The sequence below is a fragment of the Syngnathus leptorhynchus genome, chromosome 2, assembly GCF_054491065.1.
Source record: "Syngnathus leptorhynchus isolate UIUO chromosome 2, UIUO_Slep, whole genome shotgun sequence".
In the NCBI taxonomy this organism is placed as follows: domain Eukaryota; kingdom Metazoa; phylum Chordata; class Actinopteri; order Syngnathiformes; family Syngnathidae; genus Syngnathus; species Syngnathus leptorhynchus.
The window spans coordinates 12275383-12298221 of NC_141196.1; the positions used below are offsets into that span (position 1 = coordinate 12275383).

The 22839-nt window shown below is 40.5% G+C and overlaps 1 protein-coding gene across 3 annotated transcripts in view; it reads left to right on the forward strand.

Annotated features, from left to right (window-relative positions):
• Positions 1-22839, forward strand: part of atp8a1 (ATPase phospholipid transporting 8A1) — an 80223-nt gene that overhangs the window by 19376 nt on the left and 38008 nt on the right. For 2 of the 3 annotated variants that reach the window (XM_085938934.1, XM_085938917.1), the window contains 16 exons: positions 1958-2027; positions 2150-2277; positions 2936-3047; positions 3553-3718; positions 7456-7583; positions 7962-8039; positions 8116-8204; positions 10261-10305; positions 12921-12993; positions 15209-15314; positions 16486-16568; positions 17382-17431; positions 17842-17911; positions 18168-18252; positions 18808-18947; positions 20660-20798. In XM_085938934.1, the coding sequence (XP_085795060.1) occupies positions 1958-2027; positions 2150-2277; positions 2936-3047; positions 3553-3718; positions 7456-7583; positions 7962-8039; positions 8116-8204; positions 10261-10305; positions 12921-12993; positions 15209-15314; positions 16486-16568; positions 17382-17431; positions 17842-17911; positions 18168-18252; positions 18808-18947; positions 20660-20798 (1562 nt within the window). The remainder of the gene's footprint in view (positions 1-1957; positions 2028-2149; positions 2278-2935; positions 3048-3552; positions 3719-7455; positions 7584-7961; positions 8040-8115; positions 8205-10260; positions 10306-12920; positions 12994-15208; positions 15315-16485; positions 16569-17381; positions 17432-17841; positions 17912-18167; positions 18253-18807; positions 18948-20659; positions 20799-22839) is intronic. The other variant, XM_085938925.1, reaches the window with a different exon arrangement.

Below are 22839 nucleotides of genomic sequence, written 5' to 3' on the forward strand. Positions count from 1 at the left end.
CTATTGCATGGCTCATGTGCATGGCTCACGTGCAGTCATCGCCAAATTTGCATGATCCTGCGTTCCAAGAATGAAATATGAAGGACATCTGGGATGATGTATTTTGGTGTTTTCTATTTTGACAATACTGGCTTACATTGCAACTGTTTCAGTAAAAAAAGTTATTTAATACTAGGATCAGGGTTTCAAACTAGGGTTAGGGATTCAAACTAGGGTTAGGGATTCAAACTAGGGTTAGGGTTTCAAACTAGGGTTTGAACTAGGGTTAGGGTTTCAAACTAGGGTTCTAAACTAGGGTTAGGGTTTCAAACTAGGGGTTCAAACTAGGGTCAAGGTTTCAAAGTAGACTTTAAAACTAGGGTCAGGGTTTCAAACTTGGGTTTCAAACTAGGATTAGGGTTTCAAACTATGGTTTCAAACTAGGGTCAGGGTTTCAAACTAGGGTACCAAACTAGGCATAGGGTTTCAAACTAGGGTTAGGGTTTCAAACGAGGGTTTCAAACTAGGGGGGTTTGTAACTAGGGATTAAAACAAGGGTTAGGATTTCAGACTAGGGTTAGGGCTTCAAACTCGAGTTTCAAACTAGGGTTAGGGTTTCAAACTAAAGCTTCAAACTAGGGTTAGGGTTTTAAACTAGGGTTTCAAACTAGGGTTAGGGGTTCAATTAATGACATCATTGTCAGGTCTGAAAATGCTGAGCTGTGAAAAGTTGTTGGTTCTTTTCACTTTTAACAAAGTGGAAAAAGAATCTGTAGGTGGTTTTCCCTTTTGTTCTTTTGCACCCTTCACTATTTCTGGCAATGGAGACATGCACTATTGTATACTGTACTCTGGAATATTGCGTGGGCTGCTTATGCCTGACTTCAGCCCCCTTTACTTTGGACCTTTTGGTTTTGTCTCTCTCCAATCCAGTATTGAGCCTTTTCAACCTTTTAGGGCCACTATACTTCTTTCTGGCAAAGGGAAAGTTAAAAGGAAAAAAAAAAAAGGAAAGCCTCTTTGGCTAAGTCTAAGAAGGAAAAGAAAAAAATCTTAAGAGCTCATAGTTGACAATGAGTCTTAAACTGGTGGAGGGGTGCAGCGTAATTTGAACAATGCCCTCAAGGCACTCACTAGGATTCTCAACTCGATTAAATTATATATTGTCATTATTATGTCACAATTTCCCTTTGTGTCAGTGTAATTCAGAGAGAGTCCTTGTATGTTCCCTGCAATTTGCTGGCAACCAGTTGTGGATGTGCCTTGCCTCTCAGACAGTCATCTATAAAGGCTTCCTTTTTGCCAGTGACCCTAATGAGGACAAGCACTCCAGACAATGAAAGCATTTTTCAATCCTTTTAAGTCCCATGCCTGGGATGGTAAACCACCTAATACCGACATTGGCTGGAGCAAATTGAACCTGACTCCAAACAAATTTGTTTTTAGCAAGTCATGTAAATACAGCATCATTTATTGGATTATAGAGAAAAAGAGCAGCAAAGCCTTAGACTTGCTCATTCATGATGCCCCCCCCCCCTCCCCTTCCCGAGGCTCGACCAACCCTTTCCAAAACAAAGAATTGCTCACAAAGAGTAGCTAAGAGTGTGGCATGCTCTACCACTGTCCCTGTGCCTGAAATCTGTCAGAAGCTCATTTGTCCGTTCTGCTTCTTGTGCTCTGCACGCCCTCTCTCTCGCATCACGCCACTCTGGAGTTTTCTCTCTCCTCCCGTCTCGGCCCCTTTGCAGTTTCATGTTGTTCGAGCAGTCTGCAAATAAAGAATGCTTCTTTATATGTATAACTAGAATTAGGCTGCTGCACAGGAACCTTGTCTAAATGAAGTGGGCTACATTTGTCTGTTATTAAAATCAGCCATACTTTTACTTCCTTCGCCACAATATTAAATAATGTTCATTCATTTTATAGATGACTCACCAGCACTTCACCGGTTTTATGTCATTATCTCTTTCCTCAACAGCGAACCACAGGGAATGTGCTACATCGAAACATCTAATCTAGACGGCGAAACAAACTTAAAAATCAGACAGGTAAATTTCGTTCTCTCTCGCTCTCTCTCTCTAGTTTTTCTTCTTCTTTGTTGTTGTGGAGTACATTGTTGCGTCAATGTTTCCGTTGTTATCGGTGACACATGAAGTAACAAAATCAACAGGGTCTCCAAATGACATCCGACTTGAAGGACATAGACAGCCTGATGCGTCTCTCAGGAAGGATGGAGTGTGAGAGCCCAAACCGTCATCTGTATGAGTTTGTTGGGAACATCCGACTAGATGGCCACAGGTGGGTAAACTGGTTAAATTACAATTTTGACTGTATGTTTTTTTTTCTTTCCAGGAAGCTTTTGAAAACAATCGGGGTTACCATTGTTTATATATTTTTCTGTGATGTTCTTTCTACCCTGGGGATTTCTTGTTTGAAGGATATCTGAACAATTTCAGGAACTTTAAGGACAGCGTATAATCTCTTTTAACCTGTTGAGATGTGAAACTTTGGCTGATCCATTAGCCCGTAGCTGAGTGCATTGTCTGCTGAAGGCACCTGGTTCACTCAAATTCAATTACCGCTATGCGTTGCTTCAAAAGGCTGTCACTGGAAGGAAAATGCATTTTTATGAGGGACTGGATACAATGTTATGACGTTATGATTTAATCATCTGGGGACTAAAAAGCTTCCCTGAGTAAGCAATTTTCAGAAGTAACGTTTGGCTTTTAGAGGGTTTAATAGCGTCATGTTCCTTTTGTGTCATTCTAAATCTTTTCAGAAGTAGTGACTTCTCTTCAGAACAGGCAGCACCTGACTTTACACAATAACAGCCAATAAATTCCAGTATGAAATCAGGAGAAATAGTGTGTGAGCCTTCGATAGAAATCGTATGCAGTCTTCATATCCGTGAACGTATTTTTTTATTTATTTTTTTCTCACCCCCCCCCCACTACAGCACAGTGCCGCTTGGTCCAGACCAGATCTTATTGAGAGGAGCCCAGCTGAGGAACACACAATGGGTCCATGGTGTGGTGGTCTACACGGGTCATGACACAAAACTTATGCAGGTACTACATATGGACTATTTGCTAAACTCCTGTCCTCCAGCCTTCTTTAGTTTGCAATGCGCATCACCGCCGTGAAATGGAATTAATCTCACCTGAGGCAGGTTCATGGTGAAGTGCAGCTCTTTTATTTTTAGGACGCCATAGTACTCATAAAAAAATAAATAAAAAAAAAGCCTTATTAATCCAAGACTATAACAGTCCGTAAGGAAAAAGATCTAATTAAATGCACTTAATTGCTATGAATGAATCGTTAGCACATCTTCCTCCCAGTTCTGAGGTTGGGCGGGTTCCAATCCGGTCTCTGAACTTCCCATGTGGAGTGCATGCTCTCACCTTGCTTGCAGGTTTTTTATTTCTTACTAATGTCATGCCCCACATAACACCTTTTTACACATTCTCTTTGCTACTATTAGCATACTTCAATTCAGGGCCAACCACACTTGTCAGATATTTCAACACTGACTACACTTCCTCTTTTTACATTGTTTTTTTTTTGCCTTGTCAGAACTCCACTCGGCCGCCGCTGAAGTTATCCAACGTGGAGCGCATCACCAACTTTCAGATTCTGGTCTTGTTTGGCTGCCTGCTAGCCATCTCATTGGTCTGTTCCGTGGGCCAAACCATCTGGAAGTACCGGTGTGGCAATGACGCCTGGTACATGGACCTCAACTGTAAGAGTCCCCCCTGAGGCCACTCGCCACCTCTCATTGCACATATTTGAGCTCACTTGTGTCCATATCAGCTTATTTCTTTGTCGTTTTAAGTTACTTCCTTAAATGCTGGTATGTACGTGTCTTTTTCGTTTGTTCAGTTGCCTCAGTTAAACAATGTTTCTCTCATAACAAGTGAAATATGTGCCAATGCGGGAATGCTCCAATTCCCTGTTAACTGATGCCTAGTTGTGTTGAGTGCCAAATGGTTGAATATCACTGCGCTGCTGTACTTTTTTTTGTTCCCTTTCTAATGTTGTGTTTGATTTTGTTGTTTTTCTTTGTTGTCGTTTTTTTAACAGCTCCAGGTAACAACCATTTTAAAGCCTTGGCCATCCGTGAATGACCTCCCCTTACTAACCCCTTACTGAAGCTCTGCCTTTGCTAAGCAAATGAGGCCCCCTACCCTCGCCCCCTATACGGTTGCCCAACTTTGTATGGGACCGTTCCCGTGGACAAGCACATACCAGGGATCCAACGATAGGTGTTCCCCTCCAGCTCTCTCTTACACCTTCGTCTAGTTATTTTCAGTGCCTGTTGCAAACGGTGTCTCACGTTTTCTCCATTTTTATTTTGATGTCCTCTTTTGTTTTGTGCCACGTGGAACACTTTGCCACTGCCAAGCTTTAGACAACCACCCTTCATTCTTCTCCAGAATGACTAGTTCTGTCCCTGCCCCTGAGCGAAGGTAATAGCTGTTTGCTGCAGGAGGCTGCGTACATGTTTATGACTGAGAGCAGCGGCTGACATTTTCCAAATGCCCCTGTTGCCATCTTTTCAAACCACTTTACAAATGGTAAGAGGAGTCATGCAAACCTGCTCCCAGTCTGGTTCAGCGGTAGACGTTTCCGGCCAAAACTTTGTAATGTGATTTAGAATCATTTGCCTCGTCCGCCGCCTATGTTTTCGTTTTGCCCAGATTGATCCATTATTTGATCATCATTTTGAATGTTTAGAACAGTTGAGACCTCATTTTCATTTGTGATTCAAATTAATAATGATAAAAAAAGATAATCGTTTTATTTAAGATGACCTTATTATTGGAACCTGATTGTTTTGTTGATTGGCATCCACACATCCAACATTCTGGACAATGACAAGATGGCTGCAGGGATAAATTGTGTTCGCCTACATCCTTATGCTGTTGTAGTGATTGACACAAGATCCCCACGATCTGCCACGAAACAATTTTTGACCGATTTTCAAAATTTCGTCTTTAACGTGATACCAAAGACAATTGACTAATTTTCCACGCTCCACCAGTTTTTTTCACTGGTTTTCATAAAATAGTCCTCCATAAAGTAACTTGGAACTAGTTTTTAAAATCAGATTTTTTATCTGTACAAGGATTACTAGTTTGTCATGGTTCAATAACCGTTACTGACATTTTTACAACTATTTTTGTTTTGAGATTGCCGAGGTACCTCAATGAAATGTATCACATTCACAGGAATTTCATGGAGTCATCTGCCACAGTTTTATAGGATTGCATGAATCCTCCAGCCTTTTATTATCTGTTTGGTCAGATTTGTTATTGTTATTATTGCTTAGTTTGAAAAAGAAAAAAAAACAACAACAACAAAGAACAGCTGGTGTGCAGTGACAAAGCTCTGGTACGCAAAGTGATCATCGTGGTACTTCAGCCATTACTCTGTGCCCTGATAGGCCTGTAGGAGAGGTTGTGTCCTGGTCGATTTAAACTTGCATCATGACTTAAACTCCCCCCCCCCCCTACACGGTGCTCTATTGGTGCTCTATTGCTTTTGGCGAGGGGTTAAAAACACTTTCAAAACGCTTTTGGGGGGGGGGGCAGTGTAAGTCATAAAGCAGGGCTCCATCTTGAGACTGATTGTACCGCTATAAGGAGCTTGTTGAGACTCTTTCCAGTGCGCATTGTCCAGCCTGTGACAAAAGAGAGCGGTGGAAAGCCTGTCAAATTATTTAGCATCACACGAGTCCGTAAAAGAAAATGATTGTAGACTCGCCATTCGCCAACATTGAGAAGATGAAGGGGAGAATGTGCGTTAGCTGCCCACGCACACCATCCCGCCGGCTCGTATGTCACTGAACACCCGTGAATAATTAATGTGACTTTGAGCGGTCACGGAGTGCTGAGGATGGCAATCGACGACATGTATACTGTGAAAACAATGCAGATTGAGGCCAAAGAGTGCAAATTGCGAAATATTTATGCACTCAGCCAACCTGTTCGATTGTATTTTTTTTTAGTAAAATAGAAAGGGATTCAGTCAAATGCTGAGCTGGTGTTGTTCCACCAAAAGCCATTCAATAGTGCTTTTGTTCTTATTTTAGGGAAGTCCTCATACTTAAATACACTAAGCCAAGAAATGGATGAATTAAATGCATCTTCAACTAAAACCTGTTGCTGTGACTAGTTGATGTTTAGTAATGGTTCAAATGACATACAAAGTACAGTGGAATCTCTAAAGTTGATCGCTAAGCACTTTATGTAAGTATAAATGTCATTTTTAAGATGGCAATATAACATTAATTGTCATACAAGTGAACTGGTTTTAAGACTAATAGCGATCTGTTTCCAAATTCACTATACACGTTTGGATAATTGCTGTGAAGACTGAAAAGCATAGAGACTGAAAACTATAGAATGATCGCTAGAATAATCGAATATTAAGCGCTTTAGCGTGCTTTCTTGTCTGCCATGATCGCGTCACATGTACCAGATTGCGAGTATGGAAACAAAAAAATTACACAGAGCTTTGGAATGGCGTGGCCGCTATAGAGCAGCCGTGAGTACACGTACGTCGCCGTTTGTAAGCTTTAAGGTTTTTTGTTTGTTTTGTTTTGGGGGCTTTTTAACAACACTTGGAATTTACAAGACTTTCAGGTAGGGCATTCAACTTTAGAGGTTGCACTGTACTCCCCTTGTGTGCTTTTGCCCTGCGATGTTCTTTGCAACCAAACAGCTGAGTTTTTGAGTGAAGGGACGGAACAATGCAGTGCAGTGGTCATCATTAACACGTCGGCGTCATCCGCCCGCTCTTTTCCACTCCTTGTTGGTTGGCAATGTGTTATGGACTGAATCTCCCTCCTTTGTCTTGACAGCATCCAGTGCGTTTGTCTGCCCCTCCCTCCTCCACACTTCTGAGACTCCCTGTATTTGTTGTACCAGTAGCAGTATAGCTTCCATCCCGCCATGTGTTTGTTGGTTTTCTTTTCTTTTGCTATGTCATAGCAAGGGGGCCCTCCTCTCAATGCTAAGATGAAGTTGGCTTGAGGAAGGTAACTCTTGCAAGCTCCCGCAAGCTGTGGCAAGGTAAATGACATCCCTCCTGTTTTCATGTTTGGTGTCCGTGGGGTTCTCTGTTGATCATTGCCACTTTTGGGGATGGTGGGGGGGGGGCATCATTTTGCATAGTGCTTCATTGCCTGGATCAAGCTGGATGCCAAGGCTGTTGCTGTGACACAACGGAGACACCTCAGTCCCTCACTGTCAATCTATGGGATGTTAAATTTGACTCCTGGGTGAGAGGATGGGTTCATTTCCAGCCAGTGCTCCGTGTTAGCCCAACACACTCTCCCCGCTTTGGGATAATAGGGACCATTGGCTGGAAGTAGCTGCGGGCTCTTAACATTTCACCGACGGATGCTCATGAACCCGGCGCTGACGAGCCTCCTGTGTATCACTTCCTGTGTCCAAACCCGTCTCCCCTCCGTAGATGGCGGAGCGGCGAACTTCGGCCTCAACTTTCTCACCTTCATCATCCTGTTCAACAATCTGATCCCCATCAGTCTGCTGGTCACTCTGGAGGTCATCAAGTTCATCCAGGCCTTCTTCATCAATTGGGTGAGCCTATTTTCAACTGAAAGATGCTTTCTAGTTTTTACAGGTGATCAGGATTTGACCTTGTCTACACTGGTGACTGTTTTTGTACTTTGTTCAACTAGTTCTTCTAACTAGGAACTGGTTGACAAAATCAAACGGGTGTCTGTGGAAAAAAAACATTTCCATGTACAGTTTCCACTTCTTTGCCAGGGAAAGAACCAGTTTGATTTTAACTGCTACCACGATGAAAAATAACAGGACAGTCCCCCAAACTTCAGTCTCGCTTTTCAACATCACAAACCTGATTGTTTCATTGAAGTGGAGAATGGGAACTGGAGGATTCCGCTTTAAAATGTTCCAATTGTATCACGTGTTGATTGCTCTTTGTGACTTGGCCAGGACACCGATATGGTCTACGAGCCGACCAACACACCTGCTATGGCCCGCACGTCCAACCTGAATGAAGAGTTGGGTCAGGTAATAAAAATCATTGCGTCTTATCTTTGTCGTTTTAATTGTGCTCCATCTTGAATGTCTTCTCCCTGCTGGGCAGGTGAAATACATTTTCTCTGACAAGACGGGCACGCTGACCTGCAATGTCATGCAGTTTAAGAAGTGCACCATCGCTGGCGTGGCCTACGGGTATGTAGCCCCCCCCACACACACACACACACACTTTTCTCCTTCCTTGCTTACTCTTTTCTCACCTTCTCTTTTGTTAGTCGTATTCTCTCCTTCCTCAACTAATCAGTAGCAGCTTTCAGGTCCTTAACCATAAATAAAAAGGCTGCATTCTGTCGACATTTGACAGCTCCTCTGTTGTCTTTGTCCGACATTTTGGAGGGCAGAAGAGCATCTGCACTTGTTTTTTCCATGCACATACCGCTCAGTTCAGTAAACCACCCACAAATGTTTTACCTCACTGAAAAGAAACATTTACAAGAGTGAAGTGTGAGCATGGCAGAGCATGATTAATCATTTTGGAATTTAATTAAAAGCTTGATTGATCATGTACAGACAAAAGGATAGATAAAAGGATATTTTGATTAGGATTGTGGATGTCAGTAATTCGAAGAAATGAGATTCCAGTTAATTTCCTTGAGGGATAATTCAGGACTAAAATAAATGTTGCACTGTCATTTCACAAAATACCATTTTCCATCAATTTCTACGTTCGCCCTAAAGAAGAGCAGGATAACTAGGGCGCAACAGTGTCATAAATAAATAATGAAAGGGCAGAAAAAGCTAAGATTCCAACCGAACCCTCCTTCAATTTAAATACACAAGCCAGGGACAACAGAATAAAACGTGATTTTGTGAAAAGATGGTTAGGAGGACTCCAAAACTTCATGAATGACCTCTTTGCACCGCCCATTAAGGCAGCCCCACTCTTCTCAATTCTAAAAGTTATTTTCGGTTGATTGACATAAATGTTCTCCCGCCATCCATACAATGTTTTTATTTATTCACCGGGAGTTGGATGAAATGTCACAGTTTCAAACTTGTTTTTGTTATTAGAATTTTTAACTTGCAGCATTCTAAATGAACAAAATGAGGTCTGTCGGCCGGGGACAAAAGCTCTTGCCGCCGTACTTTACTCGGCCTGCAGTCTCTGCCCAATCCTCACCAAAGTCTTTGCTTTTAATTCCCATTTATGGATTCATACCAGAATAAGACGCCTTTTAATTAGGCAAAGCTCCGACGGCATTCACGACTTGACATATTTCTGTACATTCATTCTTGCACTCAACACACAGGCTGGCTTTGCCGTATGACACTTTGCTGTCTATTCCCATCGCAGATGTCCCATTTTGCTTCTCGCCTAAGGTGACGTTGAGTATCTTTAGTAGTGTTGTTTCTAAACAGCTTTGCGTGCGTCTTCATCTGGAATATACTAACTCGGCTTTTTGAGTTTTACGCATTAGGGTTGTGTGAAAATCTGTTTTTTTTTACAAAAGATACATGAGAACATTTTTAGCACAAGTGCGTGCAAAGTCGTGACTTGTAATTGGGTGACACACACGCACGCACACACACACACACACACGCAGGCAGGCACGCACACACACACCCCCACACACAAAAGTACTGACACAACTGCCTGCCCGCATGCGTTCCTCTCCTCAAATGAAGAAGGGCTGCTGTAATTAATAAAGTCATCCCCGAGGGTGTAGACATTAAATCCACTGGAAAGGAGTCCAAATCTCAAGGAGAGATGTTGTTAAGCTAAGTGAAGTGCACACCATCTCCTAAGCTTGACATCCAAGTGGGAAATGCAAATTGATGCGGATGAGTTAAAAATAATATAGAAATATATTTGACAGTTAATGTAATTAATTTATTATTATTATTAAATCATTTTTTTTATTTAATCTTAATCACTCAGTCCCGTCGAGTTCAGTAATTGTTTTATTTGCTGCAAAAATGCTTTGTTTAATTGTGAATTTATAATACTATATTTTTGTATTCAAATTTATGTAGTTGTTAAGATGAAGAATGAAAGTAGTACATTAAAAAAAATCTGTTGACACATTTCTACAGAACACATTCCTACCAAACCCTTCCAACTTGTCTCCAATCTTTCCTAGAATCCTAACCTATCCCCGAATAGTAACAACACATGCTTAGTATTCAGAACACATTAACAATCAGCCTTTATTTCCTTTTTTTTTTTTCCTTCCAACAATGGCTTCAACAGTCACGTGCCTGAAACTGAGGATGGTAGTTTTGCGGAGGACGACGGGTAAGATGATTGGGCTGCTTGTTTGACGTTGTAGTGCTGCCCTGCCTTTGGTGGATGTGTGACTAAGTTGGAACACAACCCTTTTGTTCAGTGACATGTTAGACTAATATGAGGGAGTCCTTTCTGTCTGTGTAACTGTTGTGATATGAAGACAAAGATTTTAATCGCATATCATACCGTACTCTTTTACCGTCTGATTTCTGACTACCTCTCCGGCATACACGCACACACGTGTACGCAGGTCTGCATGCCGCAACTGTTTTTGCATGGGTGATCAGGGTGTGTGTGGTGATGGCATTGAAGTTACTGTGAACAGTTGTCCCTTAACTGCTTTTTCTGACCATGGAAACCAGTTTTGAGGCTTCTATCATGCATGTGGCACTGCTATTGTATAGAATGGGTCACTAATAAAAACAAACTCAAATCAGCTCTTGGGTTTGTTAGATCAACCAAGAGGTCTTTTAACAAATATTTGCTGATATTATCCAATGAGTATCTAGCAAGGATTATTTTACTCATAAAATAAGACTTCACTCAATTACTTTTTTTTTTTCTAAAAGTTTGAAGTTGTCCTTCAGCTACTGTAATCATCAGAAAATTGCAATATGCAACAATAAAATTCCACTTTTTAGTCCAATGAAAATCAATTTGATCCTCATATTTTCAAGAGCAAGAAAAAAATATTCACTGCCAGGTATTTTATAAAAAGACTAGAAAAAAGGCAACATATATAGTTTTGATTGACATTAACAGACTTCTTTTTAACTGGTGAATGATATTGTTCAAAACATGCTCTTTTTTTTGTGAGGTTTATTACAGTACAGTAATAATGATCAGCACTTGTCTTAATAGTGTTTTGCCAAGGTGAAAGACAATTGTTAAAAGTAGAATGTAATAAAACCTGGACGCTGGACAACATCCAACGCTGGTGTACCCAGTAACACTTGACCATAGATGTTATCCATGTTTTGGAGGATATTCATGAAATATTCATGTAAGCCAATTGCTTTGCGTTTATTGGACTACAGTCAGAACTTAGCTTGGGTTGATACAATCCTTCCACTGGTTATTTCCGAAAGCCATCCAAGCCTCCAGCTATTAAGCTTTAATCTGGATACAGCCCCCGGTAATTGATTGAGAGCCGTCAGCAGCCATGTTCCTGTCGTGACGGCACCCCACTGCGCTGGCAGCCAATCGATAAGTTACCGCGCCGGAGCCTGAAAGGTTTCATCACGACCGTCGACATGTTGAGCGATGCCCGAATGGATCTCCTTTCCTTTCCCTGTGCAGCCAGGCTACTCAGTCTTTGTTGCTGCATTAGCATAAGATAATGTCAAATGTTAATGAGTAAGCCCCCTGCAATGTGGTGTCACTGTGTGGTCATTCATACATGCATCATATTATCACTATCAATAAAATCTGCAATCTAGCTTTGGTGGTTTATTGCGTCAACGCGGCTGGATAAACATTTGCGTTGCTTCGAAACATTTGTGTTGCTCCACAAATGTAATCTTTAAAAGAACTAAATGTTAGCCTCGTTTGCATTTGGCATCTCTTGAGAGTTTGCCCTCTTGCGTAAATGGGAGTGGCCATCCGAGCAGTTCTGCAGGCTTGAGAAGACTTATGGCCGCCTCTGTATGAAAAGCACTGGTGGTAACATTTCTATCAAGCCTGCAGTGCCACGGACAAAAGCTGCTGTCGCCCTGATCTATAGGACACCATTTATCACGGAATGCTGGATCGATCGCTACCGGACAGCCGGCGAGCTGCCTTTCGATAGGCCCACATTATAGCTGTAGGGATAATGAAAGACATCATTTCTTTTATTAACCAACAACACCCCCTTAGCTTTTAACTCTCTGCTCATTAAAGATTTCATCACTGTGTTTTCTCATGAATTATTCCAGTAAACATTATATGGTACTCGTAGGAAACTAATATGCACTTTCTAATTCTTTATGAAGCTTGGCTCTGATTATGTGATGTTTCCTTTTAAGCATTGTCTTGCTATATATTAACAGCATGTGGAATGATATTTTTTGTGTTTCCCCTTAACCCATAGTAGTGACTACTGTACTAGTGGATACCTTTCAGTACTCAAACAGACGGGTATTGTCATTTAAATATAATGCATGAATGGATTCTTGATTGCTTCTACAACAATTTTATGGGTTCAGTGTTTTGAACATCTTCGCTAGTCTAAATGGCTACAGTAAAAACAAACTCTAGCTTCGTGTTTTAAGAGTAAAACAACAATTTTACCTAACGCTAATTATGAATTAACAAATTGGAAAATTAGCCCTCGTTTTTGTTTTAATATACTCTATAAGAAAACTATATCATGAGAATTTGTAATGACACAAGCCACGTGCCATTTTATACATAATCGGGGCTTTAATAAAGAGACCATCACAGGACCTCCTCTTCAACACTGCAGTAAAGGCTCTATGTATCAATATCTATGGATTGATCTATATATACGTGTGTGTGTGTGTGTGTGTGTGTGTGTGTGTGTGTGTGTGTGTGTGTGTGTGTGTGTGTGTGTGTGTGTGTGTCATTTCCACTGTTATTTTGGTGCATTCTTTTGTTTAACGCGTGTGGTGTTCTCTTTCTAGGCACAGCACGCATTCGTCAGAAGAGTCGGGATTTATTGACCAGAGCTTGTTGGAAAACCTCCAAAGTAATCATGTGAGTAAAGGTGCCTGTCAAGTTATGTTTGTTGCTCAGAACATGAAATGTGTACGGTATCCTATCCTCTTGATATCAGCCTGAGGAAATGTTTTGGATCAAACTGTACGTAACATAGTACTTTAATATTAATATTAGACGATATCGTTAAATACTGCTGTAACCAAAATAGGTCTATACTATATTCAATACTTAACCATATGCAATACCATAATCTTCTGATCCCATCTCTTTCTTCATATCTATTATTGTCTTTTTGTAGTTAGCTATTTATCTAGTATTTATTTTTCTAGCTCGCTTGTGTTATAGCTTCTTGCTAAATAATACGAACCACACTTCAACTGTGGCCCTTTGACGTTTTTGTGATTCAGGGCTATATTTAAATAAATTTAACTTGACTTTTACTGTTCACACTAACTGTTGAGGTTTGACATCACCCAAGAGAATTAAACCACAGCAGCGACAAAAATAAACGTCTCTCTCCCCCAGTGCTTTTCACTTTCTCTTGAGTCAATGCACCATTTTTTCCCCTGGACCCGTCATCTTTTGCCACATAGTTTATGTCCAAAATAGGCATCCGTCACCGTTGTCGTGACAGAAGGCGATGACCCACCAGTCAGTGAGGGTCAAGGGTCTGGGTGGATTGCTGACAGTGCAGTATTCCTTCACCAACAAGACCGTCTCATCAGCTCTTTGCGCTTGAACTTGTCAAGGCCCTCTTTTGCATAATAACTGCTTAAGCCTCACAGTTCCAGGCCTAAACTAAACCCTGCATTAAGCTGTGGCCTTCATACATCCATGCAACAAACAGTGTCTTGTCCTTCAGAGGATACCTGTCAACCCAAACTAGATTAGCATAAGAACAGAAAAGGGCTTTCATGGCCACCTGGACTATTATAGAAACTGTGTACTTTCATTTTCAAGAGATTCGCACACACCCTCCTCTACACCTCAGCTCCAATACCTTATTTCTTTTTTCTTTTGGAGCAGAGCAGGGTTGCCATGGACACAGAAAAAAGCAGATTTAATCATCCCGATCACATGCGCACACAATTTAGTTTGGCTAGGGAAACACAGACACTCAATAAATGTACAGTATGTTTGAAATTAAATGTATCTTTTGAGATGATATGAGATGAAATGGAAGAAAAAAAAATGATGAAAATGATCTTTTCAGTTTTTGTGATGGACTCCATCTGCTGAATATGAACCTTCAAAAAGAATTGTTTCCCCATCTCACTTGAACTATTACCAAACACATTTAAAGTGTGATTGCCTACTACTGGCCTGGCATGTCTTGGCAAATGTTCAGTCGTTATTGCAAGTCTGTGTAAATGGGCATTGTTTTGACAATGTTAGTTTTTGTGTAGAGACAATTTAAAAAAATAAAATGCACCCAAAAACAGACACAAGAATCACTTAATGTTCTCTTTATGAGAAACGCTACAAATATATTTTGTTCATGTCAATAATAACACTTAGAATACGCCATTTGCGTGGTCAGACATTTTCTTTTTCATATGTACTGTAGCGGCAAACCAAATTAATGCTTAAAAATATCTCATGTGTAAACATCCAGTGGACTAGGCTTTCTGGTTCTTAACGAGAATGAAAGTAAAATGTCCCAGAGATAAGGTTAGTCATAAAACACCCCCGTCCCACCCCAAGGTTAAGCCAGCCCCATGTTTATATCTACTGCATATAGATGAGTACATTTTTTTCCTTTGTGCTTACTAATAGCTTGAAATCCTGATAATTTGAGGTTTTACTCATGATGTAATCATCCTGAGCGCATTAGTTTTTGTCCGGGGTGTTGCAGAGATGATTAAAGTCACAAATCTATATTAGACAAGTGTCCTCTTAAAACACTCATGAGACCTTTGGGTAAATCATTTTTTCTCCTCTCTTGAAAAATTGATTTGCGGTGAACAATTTGTTGGTTCCTGGCTGAAAGGTTATAAGTGGAGATGCAAGACCGCACATTAGTTTTCAAGGTTCACAGGGGCAGTGATGACACATATTTTGATTTTTATTACAATGTCCTAAAATGGCCACACTGAAAAACATAAAATGTAAATGGACAATCAAATTAAAAATATATATATATGTCAATTTATAGATTGTTTGACAAATGTTTCTACCTATTCTTCCAATCTTCTTTGCTTCATTATGTGTATAATCCAAGGTCATAGTCTCTTTTCCCTCCTTCCCGTAGCCTACAGCTGCTGTCATCCTGGAGTTCATGACCATGATGGCCATCTGTCACACCGCAGTCCCCGAGCGTAACGATGGAAAAATCACCTACCAGGCGGCATCTCCAGGTACATCACACCTTCCCCGTGATATCATATGGAAAAATGGTGTCACGTGCACATGCAGACAGGACACGGAAGTGGAAAAACTGTCAAAATTATTAAGTAGCACAGGACTAGATTAAAAGGGGACGAAATTTAGTAGCTCAAGCTGAAACACAAAGTCAAATCAGGCCATGCCCAATCCGATATGACAAAATAAAGATGGCAACATAAAAGATGGCAAGGCCCCAACCCAAAACGCAGTCACAACAAGTCAGAACAAATAGACAATTCAGTGGGCGTTGTCAAGTGATGAAGTTCTTAAAACAGTACAGATATACATCAATTTACTCGATTCCAATGATAATTTTAAATGTCATTAGTAACTTGTTTACTCTGCCTTACACATCTGTTTGGCATTTTCAAAGTCTGAGTATTTTTGTTTCATCGAACAGTGGTTAACTCTCCTTTACACTTGTATGTCCCGGTCATGAGAAATATATGGAATAGAAAAGATAGACAAACAGTTTTTATTCATAAAGCAGCAAAAACCAAAGAAATTGAGATAAGGAAAACAAATTATCCTAGTTGAAGATTTGCAACCTCTGCTTGTTGAAACATGCCTGCCCTGGTGCCCTTCGCGTTGGTATGTAAATCTACAAAAAATAAAAAAATAAAAGGATACTCTTAATGGAATCGCAAAATGTCACCATCCCTGGAGGCATTGTTTGCTGCTCCAAATGTAAACACTGAGTCGACTCTCATTCCCAAAATAAGACGGGGGAGTAAGATTTGCTGAAAATTCCATTAATTACCGAGTCTGTTATTTATGATCTGAATATTACTGTTGCTACACATATAAAGACAAAATGCTTGTAAGAGTTGATAAATCGCAAGGACGATTAACCAGACGAACACTATGCTGTTACTTCACGTGACATTGCGTGCTTATTTTGTGCCTGATTGTGTACGGCAATGGTGTTCGTGTGGAGGAGCTTTGGGGTTTGAAGCAAAGTGGGGGATGAGCTTGTTAAGTGAACTGTAAAAAAACAAACAGATAGCTTTTTCTCACCCTGCGGCATCCTCGTGCAAGCCCAGCCATAAGATACCTGGCTGCAAACACTGCCCTCGTTATGAAAACCTATCCAGCGTCGGCCTCCCGTGTGTAACATTTCTTGACTTTTTCTTTATTCCCAAGATGAAAGCGCTTTGGTGAGAGCTGCACGCAACCTGGGTTTTGTGTTCTCTGGTAGAACACCAGACAGCGTCATTGTGGAAATGGTACGTTTGATTCGTTGCAATGCAAATATACACACAAAAGGGAATGGGACCACTTTTTTTTTTTTTTTTTTTGCACCATGTGGGATTGAATGTAATGTTTCTGTCAAAGAGAATTCAAGCTTCTTATTGCCACTCACTCCCTCGCTTGAACTTTACTGCCAAACCAAGCACAAAACGTAGCTTTGCCTTAGAAAGGTCAGTTTAGCTTAATGCAAACACAAAATGCAAAATGCCATTGACTGGCTAGCAAATTGCCAAGCAGGAGCAGCTCAAAGCGCGGCTGCGGCAACTCCGGACACCTGCACGCTCGTGAAAGATGGAAGGAAATAAGACTTTTTGGGATGCTTTTGCTTCAGCCTCGAGTGCACAGTTCAGCTTTTTATTTTCATTGGATAAATAGTTGATTGCGTTTCCTGATCAGTTTCGGGAAATATTCATCCCTAACGGAAAAAAAAAAAATCCTATTTATTTTGTCACTTATTTTTGAAGCACCTACTGCTTGCCCAAAGGCAGGAATAGTGCATGCAAGAGCACATGTCCACGGTGATGGTAGTTTGAGCCAGTGCAGAGTGTGCAGGTCCTGTTTTTCTTTTAATTGGTTAACCTGATGATTGCACTCGAGGCGGAGAAAGGCCAAAACCATTTCCCTCTTTTCTCTGCTCCTGAGAACATTGTGTCTCTGAAACATGGCTATAATTCCTCCAGCTTCATCAGAGCCATCTTAGCGCTTAATCGTTTGGTCTCTTGCCTTGCGGATGCTTCAATTAGAGATGATAATTGAATCCCACCTTGTTGTCTTTGTTATGCTTTTAGATGGGAAGCGAGGAGAAGTATGAGCTGCTTCATGTGCTTGAGTTCACAAGGTATAGTATGAATAACAGAAATATTATTCAGTTTGGAGAGCTGTAAAATAAATGTTCTCAAAAAGTACATCAGATCTTTTTGTTGTTGCTTGTTATACGTGTTTATGTAAATGATTGACTGGTGAGAGATGTTCACTCACTTATTAGGGGCCGGCATCACGAGTTCAGTTTCCACTTTGTGATTTGTTGTCAATGTTCTCACGCATTTTGCTCTGAGCCTTAGTTGTACGCTCCAATGTTATTATTTTTCCAGAAATCTGTAGCGGTTTCTTACAATGAGTTACTTTAATCTTAGCCACCTCCATGTTGTCTAATTTTATCCTCCTCATGCTGTGCTCAAACTATGTGTGATAATTTGTTGGCTGTAACACCTCGAGATGACACCTTCTCTCTCTCGCTCTCTTGCACAGTGTAAGGAAGAGAATGTCAGTCATCATGCGCACGCCATCCGGAAAGATCCGCCTCTACTGCAAAGGAGCTGTGAGTGTCTGGTCTGTCGCCATGGTGATACGCCATCCTTACCCGTCGCTATCATTATCCTCATCATCAGTGACACAGACAGGCGTGCAAAATCGTCTCTGTAGTGCAGGCAATCTTCGAAAATACTCTAAAACCACGCATCATACAGATGCCTACATTCACTTCTACCGCAGCGTGTGGCTTATTAAAGCACGAGTACACACATTGATGCGTATTTATGTGTGAGTTTTCAGTGAGCATCTGTGTTTGTCTTCAGGACACGGTGATCTATGACAGACTGGCAGACAGCTCTCGCTACAAAGAGATCACGTTGAAACATCTGGAGCAGTTTGCCACTGAGGGTGAGAGTCACCCCCCTGAATTAGAAAAAAAAAAAACGGTCTCATTACTGCTGTCCGGCCAGTCCAATTTCACGTTTAGATTTTGTTTTTGTTCTGTGGTTACACTGCCCCCTAGTGACAAACAAGTGGTACAACAAGAGGAGACTAAATATAACAAAAAGCACACCTTTTTATGGTCTTTCGTTGAGAGCCAATTCAAGAACTGAATCAAACATTATGCCCAGCTTTGTTTGACACACATTTATTGAATGATATGCTTATTTATATATTGTTTGTATTGGCTGCAGTGTCTCAAGTCATGGTAATTAATTGATAAAAAGGGAAATCATGTAAATAAATAAAAAATGAGTGATTAATCTTAATTTGGGAAAAAATTTAATCAAATCAACAATAAAGTATTCATGATAAATAATTATAAAAATACTTACTGCTTAAAAATTAATACTACATTGCTACTAAGAAACATTTTTAAAAAATAAAATTCCGACAATTACACACTATACAAACACATAGAATGAATAGAGTCATCATCACATTGGTGTTGTCGCCATCCAGGGCTGCGCACTCTGTGCTTTGCCGTGGCGGACATCAGCGAGTCGACTTATCAACAGTGGCTGGAGGTGCACCACCGAGCCTGCACCTCCCTGCAGAATCGAGCCCTCAAGATGGAAGAGAGCTACGAACTCATCGAGAAGGTACGGTGAAAATGAAACAAACACACTTCTATTTCTACTTCTAATTTACATTTGAATGGCTGCAGACAAAGATTTGGTTGATATTAGCAGCAACCTCAATTGATCTTGAGTGAATTGAATTGACTTTGATTTTTCAAAAATGGGACTTTAATCCAAAAACAGACCACATGAGTGAAATTATTTTCACCTTGTTTTGCAAATAACAAGGACGAAACCTATAATTGGTACTCCCTGAGTCAAGTTGGAAACCTTTGACCTTAGTTGTAGGTTTTCTAAACCAGAAATATTTTACCTCGCCTAAGCAGTACAACTCGTGAAAAATGAACTTACTCTTTCACAGCAGTTGTGTCATGCAGTTTGATGACTCATTCGCTGGTTTTAAATTGCTTAACATTTACAACTTTCTAATGAGAATGAACAAGGACTGTGTTTGCATAAATGTTTTGACTAAAGGGACATTTTCGGTTGTGGAGAAATAAAGCAGACCAAAACAAAACAACAAAAGCAAGACTTGATTTTGATCAAATAATTTATATTTTCTATAGGAAGTAAGGGAATAATAACAATTAAAGACAAATTGATAAATATTTTCCTTTAAAACCAAATCGAACATAAATTATGTGGTGACAAAGTCCTTGTTGGACAGTGACAATTACTTTCAACACGACAGGAGGGGCAAGTGTCAGGTTTTAAACTTCACATGGCTCGACATACAGTAGTTGTCATCCCACTTCTATTATGGCTCTTCTGATACTACACCAGAAAGCTTTAAATTGCTTCGTTGATATTTCCCTTATGGTGTGCTTGAGAAAAAAACTCCAATAAAATTTAGTACACACTGCAACACTGCAGAAAGAAACACTTAATAAAATAGCTCTCAAGTTTCTATTTGAAAGCTCTCCATTTCCACACCAGACTCAACTAAACTTTAAAAGACCGACTAGACTGGCCAATGTAATCAAACACGGATAACGGCGCAAATTCCAAGTGTATGTTTGTGTGAGATCAGAAGCGGGTAATTGGTCTGTGAGAGGTGGGTTCAGTCGGAAGCACCAGTCAAACACGGCCGGCCGCAGTCGTTAATCACCCACTTGGCACTTTTTAACACAACACGCGCACACATGCGCACACATGCGCGCACGCAAATGGGAGCAATCTATCATGAAATAAATGGGGATCTTTTCCAATTGGGAAAATGGAATGCAAACTGCTTAGTGAGCAAGTCCAAGACTAGATGTACTGTCCAGTAAAAATCTTTTGGGTTATAGCATAAAATATCACTGATAGCCACAAAGGGGCGCACTGGAGTCACAATCCAACACTATTGGAGCACATATCAACTATCTGATAGTCTCACGAAAACTTCAGAAAAGTTTAAAGTATTAATTTTAAACTGCTTTAATAAGGCAAATTTAAAATAAGGATAGATTTAAGTAAGCTAAATTATATTATGCTTGACAGTTTTTTTTTACTTTTTTTTAATTGTTTTCTGTTCTTGAAGTTGACTTTTTTCCCCCTGAATATTCCAACTCGTATTCCCCCCCCACTCATTTGATTTTAATTCATTTATTAAATATTTCAACTTAAATTTTTCACTTGCGATTGTACAACTCTCTCTTACAACATGACTGCAAAAACACCACCAATTCTTCCATGCCTTCTTCAAGTCTGCATATGCTTACTTCCTGACACGTATGTTTACGGACGTTTAGAACTTACAGTTGTTGGGGGCCACCGCCATCGAGGACAAGCTGCAGGATAAAGTGCCCGAGACCATAGAGACACTGATGAAGGCTGACATCAAGATCTGGATACTTACAGGGGATAAACAGGAAACAGCCATCAACATTGGTAAGGAGGATCTCAAAACCATTTATTTACAGAGTCATAAAAAATCAACGTGCAACTCACTTGAAAAAGAGAAGACGTCACTTGGGATGTTTTCCTTTTTGAAGACTAAGCCTTAAGTATAAAGCTTAGTTAAGATGAATTTCAAATTTTCAGATTTATGCACCATATTTCCTTAGTGGTCATCTCTCTGATAGTTTCCCTATCTCAACTCAAATAAATTTAAGGAAGGTTAATTTGATTTCAGGATGATACCTCCATTTTTCCATCGATATCTCACTTGAAAGACACTATTGTTGACCCACGGACATTAGAGTTAACTGCTAAGCCCATTTGAACTGTGTTGCTGGCCAAAACAGCAGCACCCAACCATTAAACTCGCTCTTAGATGCAGTGGCATGCAATAAACAATCCATCTGAACCATTCTTATTTGTTTGTATGCCAGTCTGTGTGAAACTGTTCTATGGCGCCAAAAGGTTGTGGTTGTATTGTATGTACTGGAAAAATGTCAATGATGTCATGATTGTCACAAGCTAGGCAACACCCCCAAATATCGAATTGCTTCAGCGCTAGTAGACATTTAATCATTATACTGGTAGGAGTGTTGAACTTTTTTATCCACTTGAAACAAATTTAAGAATGTTGGAATGGTGAACACACATTTGTATTGTTCGACTGTTGCCAGTGTTTAATTCATAGACACAATCATAACACCGTTATAAATGCAAAATTGAAATGCATGAAATCTCATTGCATGTTTTCCATGCATACTCTGACCAGCCTTATCCCGCAAAAATGGGAATAGTGTCCTGAAAGTCATTTGCATTGCATTCACATAAAGACTTGAAGCTTGCCTACATTACGACACAGATGTTAAACTTGATACGTTTTCCGCGGCCTCTTCAAGGTGCTCCGGTCAGTCGGAGAAACTACAAGGCGCGTTCTCTGTGGCACACATCTAGAACAAGCATCTGTTGCAGAACATAAAATGATGTATGAGCCCCTCTCACAGACATGATGTAAATAACATGCATATGTACACAAGCGGGCACTTTGTACATGTCAGCTCCCCCTCGGGGCACTCGGGTCTCACAGAATGCATCAGAAGTGCAAATGAGTGACTCCTGCGAAACATTTTGTACTGCACTCCTGCTCGCCATGCTGCGTTGCAATTCTTCTGCTCCCACGTGGCAGCCGACATGCGAACAAAGATGACAGGAAAATCGATAATCCATTTTGAATCTACCCACCACTGTGGGCCCTCTCAATCAGCTCTTTGTGCCCATGCTACCCAGGTGTGAGCACATGATCACTGCGGGCTCACTATTACAGGTCGGCCTTTTCAGACTGGAGTTGCACTGTAAATCCAGTTTCAGTATTGACTTAAATTTTACAATTTTTCCAAAGTGAAAGAGGATCTCTCGTGTTTGAGTTCTAGCCTACGAGGTGGAGCGAACCACCCAGATGCCACTCTTGGCACAGGCCACCATAAATCAGCCAGGAGCCAGCTGTGTTGACTCAATTTAAAGGCAAAAGAACGTGGCAGGTCAGTTTGATCTGACTTGTGTCGAAGCAGCAATCGTCAAAACTGCCGTTGTTAGCAGGTGTCCTTCATTTGGCACCTATACAGTGAGATGCACAATAGTTACTCTGACAGCAGAGTTGCTGGCTTGCAAGTGCTGTTTGCTCTAGGATATTCTGACTAGTGCTATTTGCTCCGCTGTTGGGTGAAAGTATGTCACGCTTTGGACAGGTCAGAGCCAGGATGTAGCGGATGCAAAGTGCCTGCTCCCCAGCTTCAGGGAAAAAAAACAAAAACAAAGTGGTACTGAGGGAAATCAATTTGCAAAGATTACTCTTTGCAAAAAATATATATTTGTATCATACATGTAATTCCACATTTTTCATCAACATATTTAAATCAATTTTCGATTTGCTTTTCTACATGTGCTGCTCTACCATCTGTCTTCAAATATTTCTTACTTACAGTGGAACTCAAGACAAGAGATATCCTTATAATAATACGCTAATGTAATAATACGC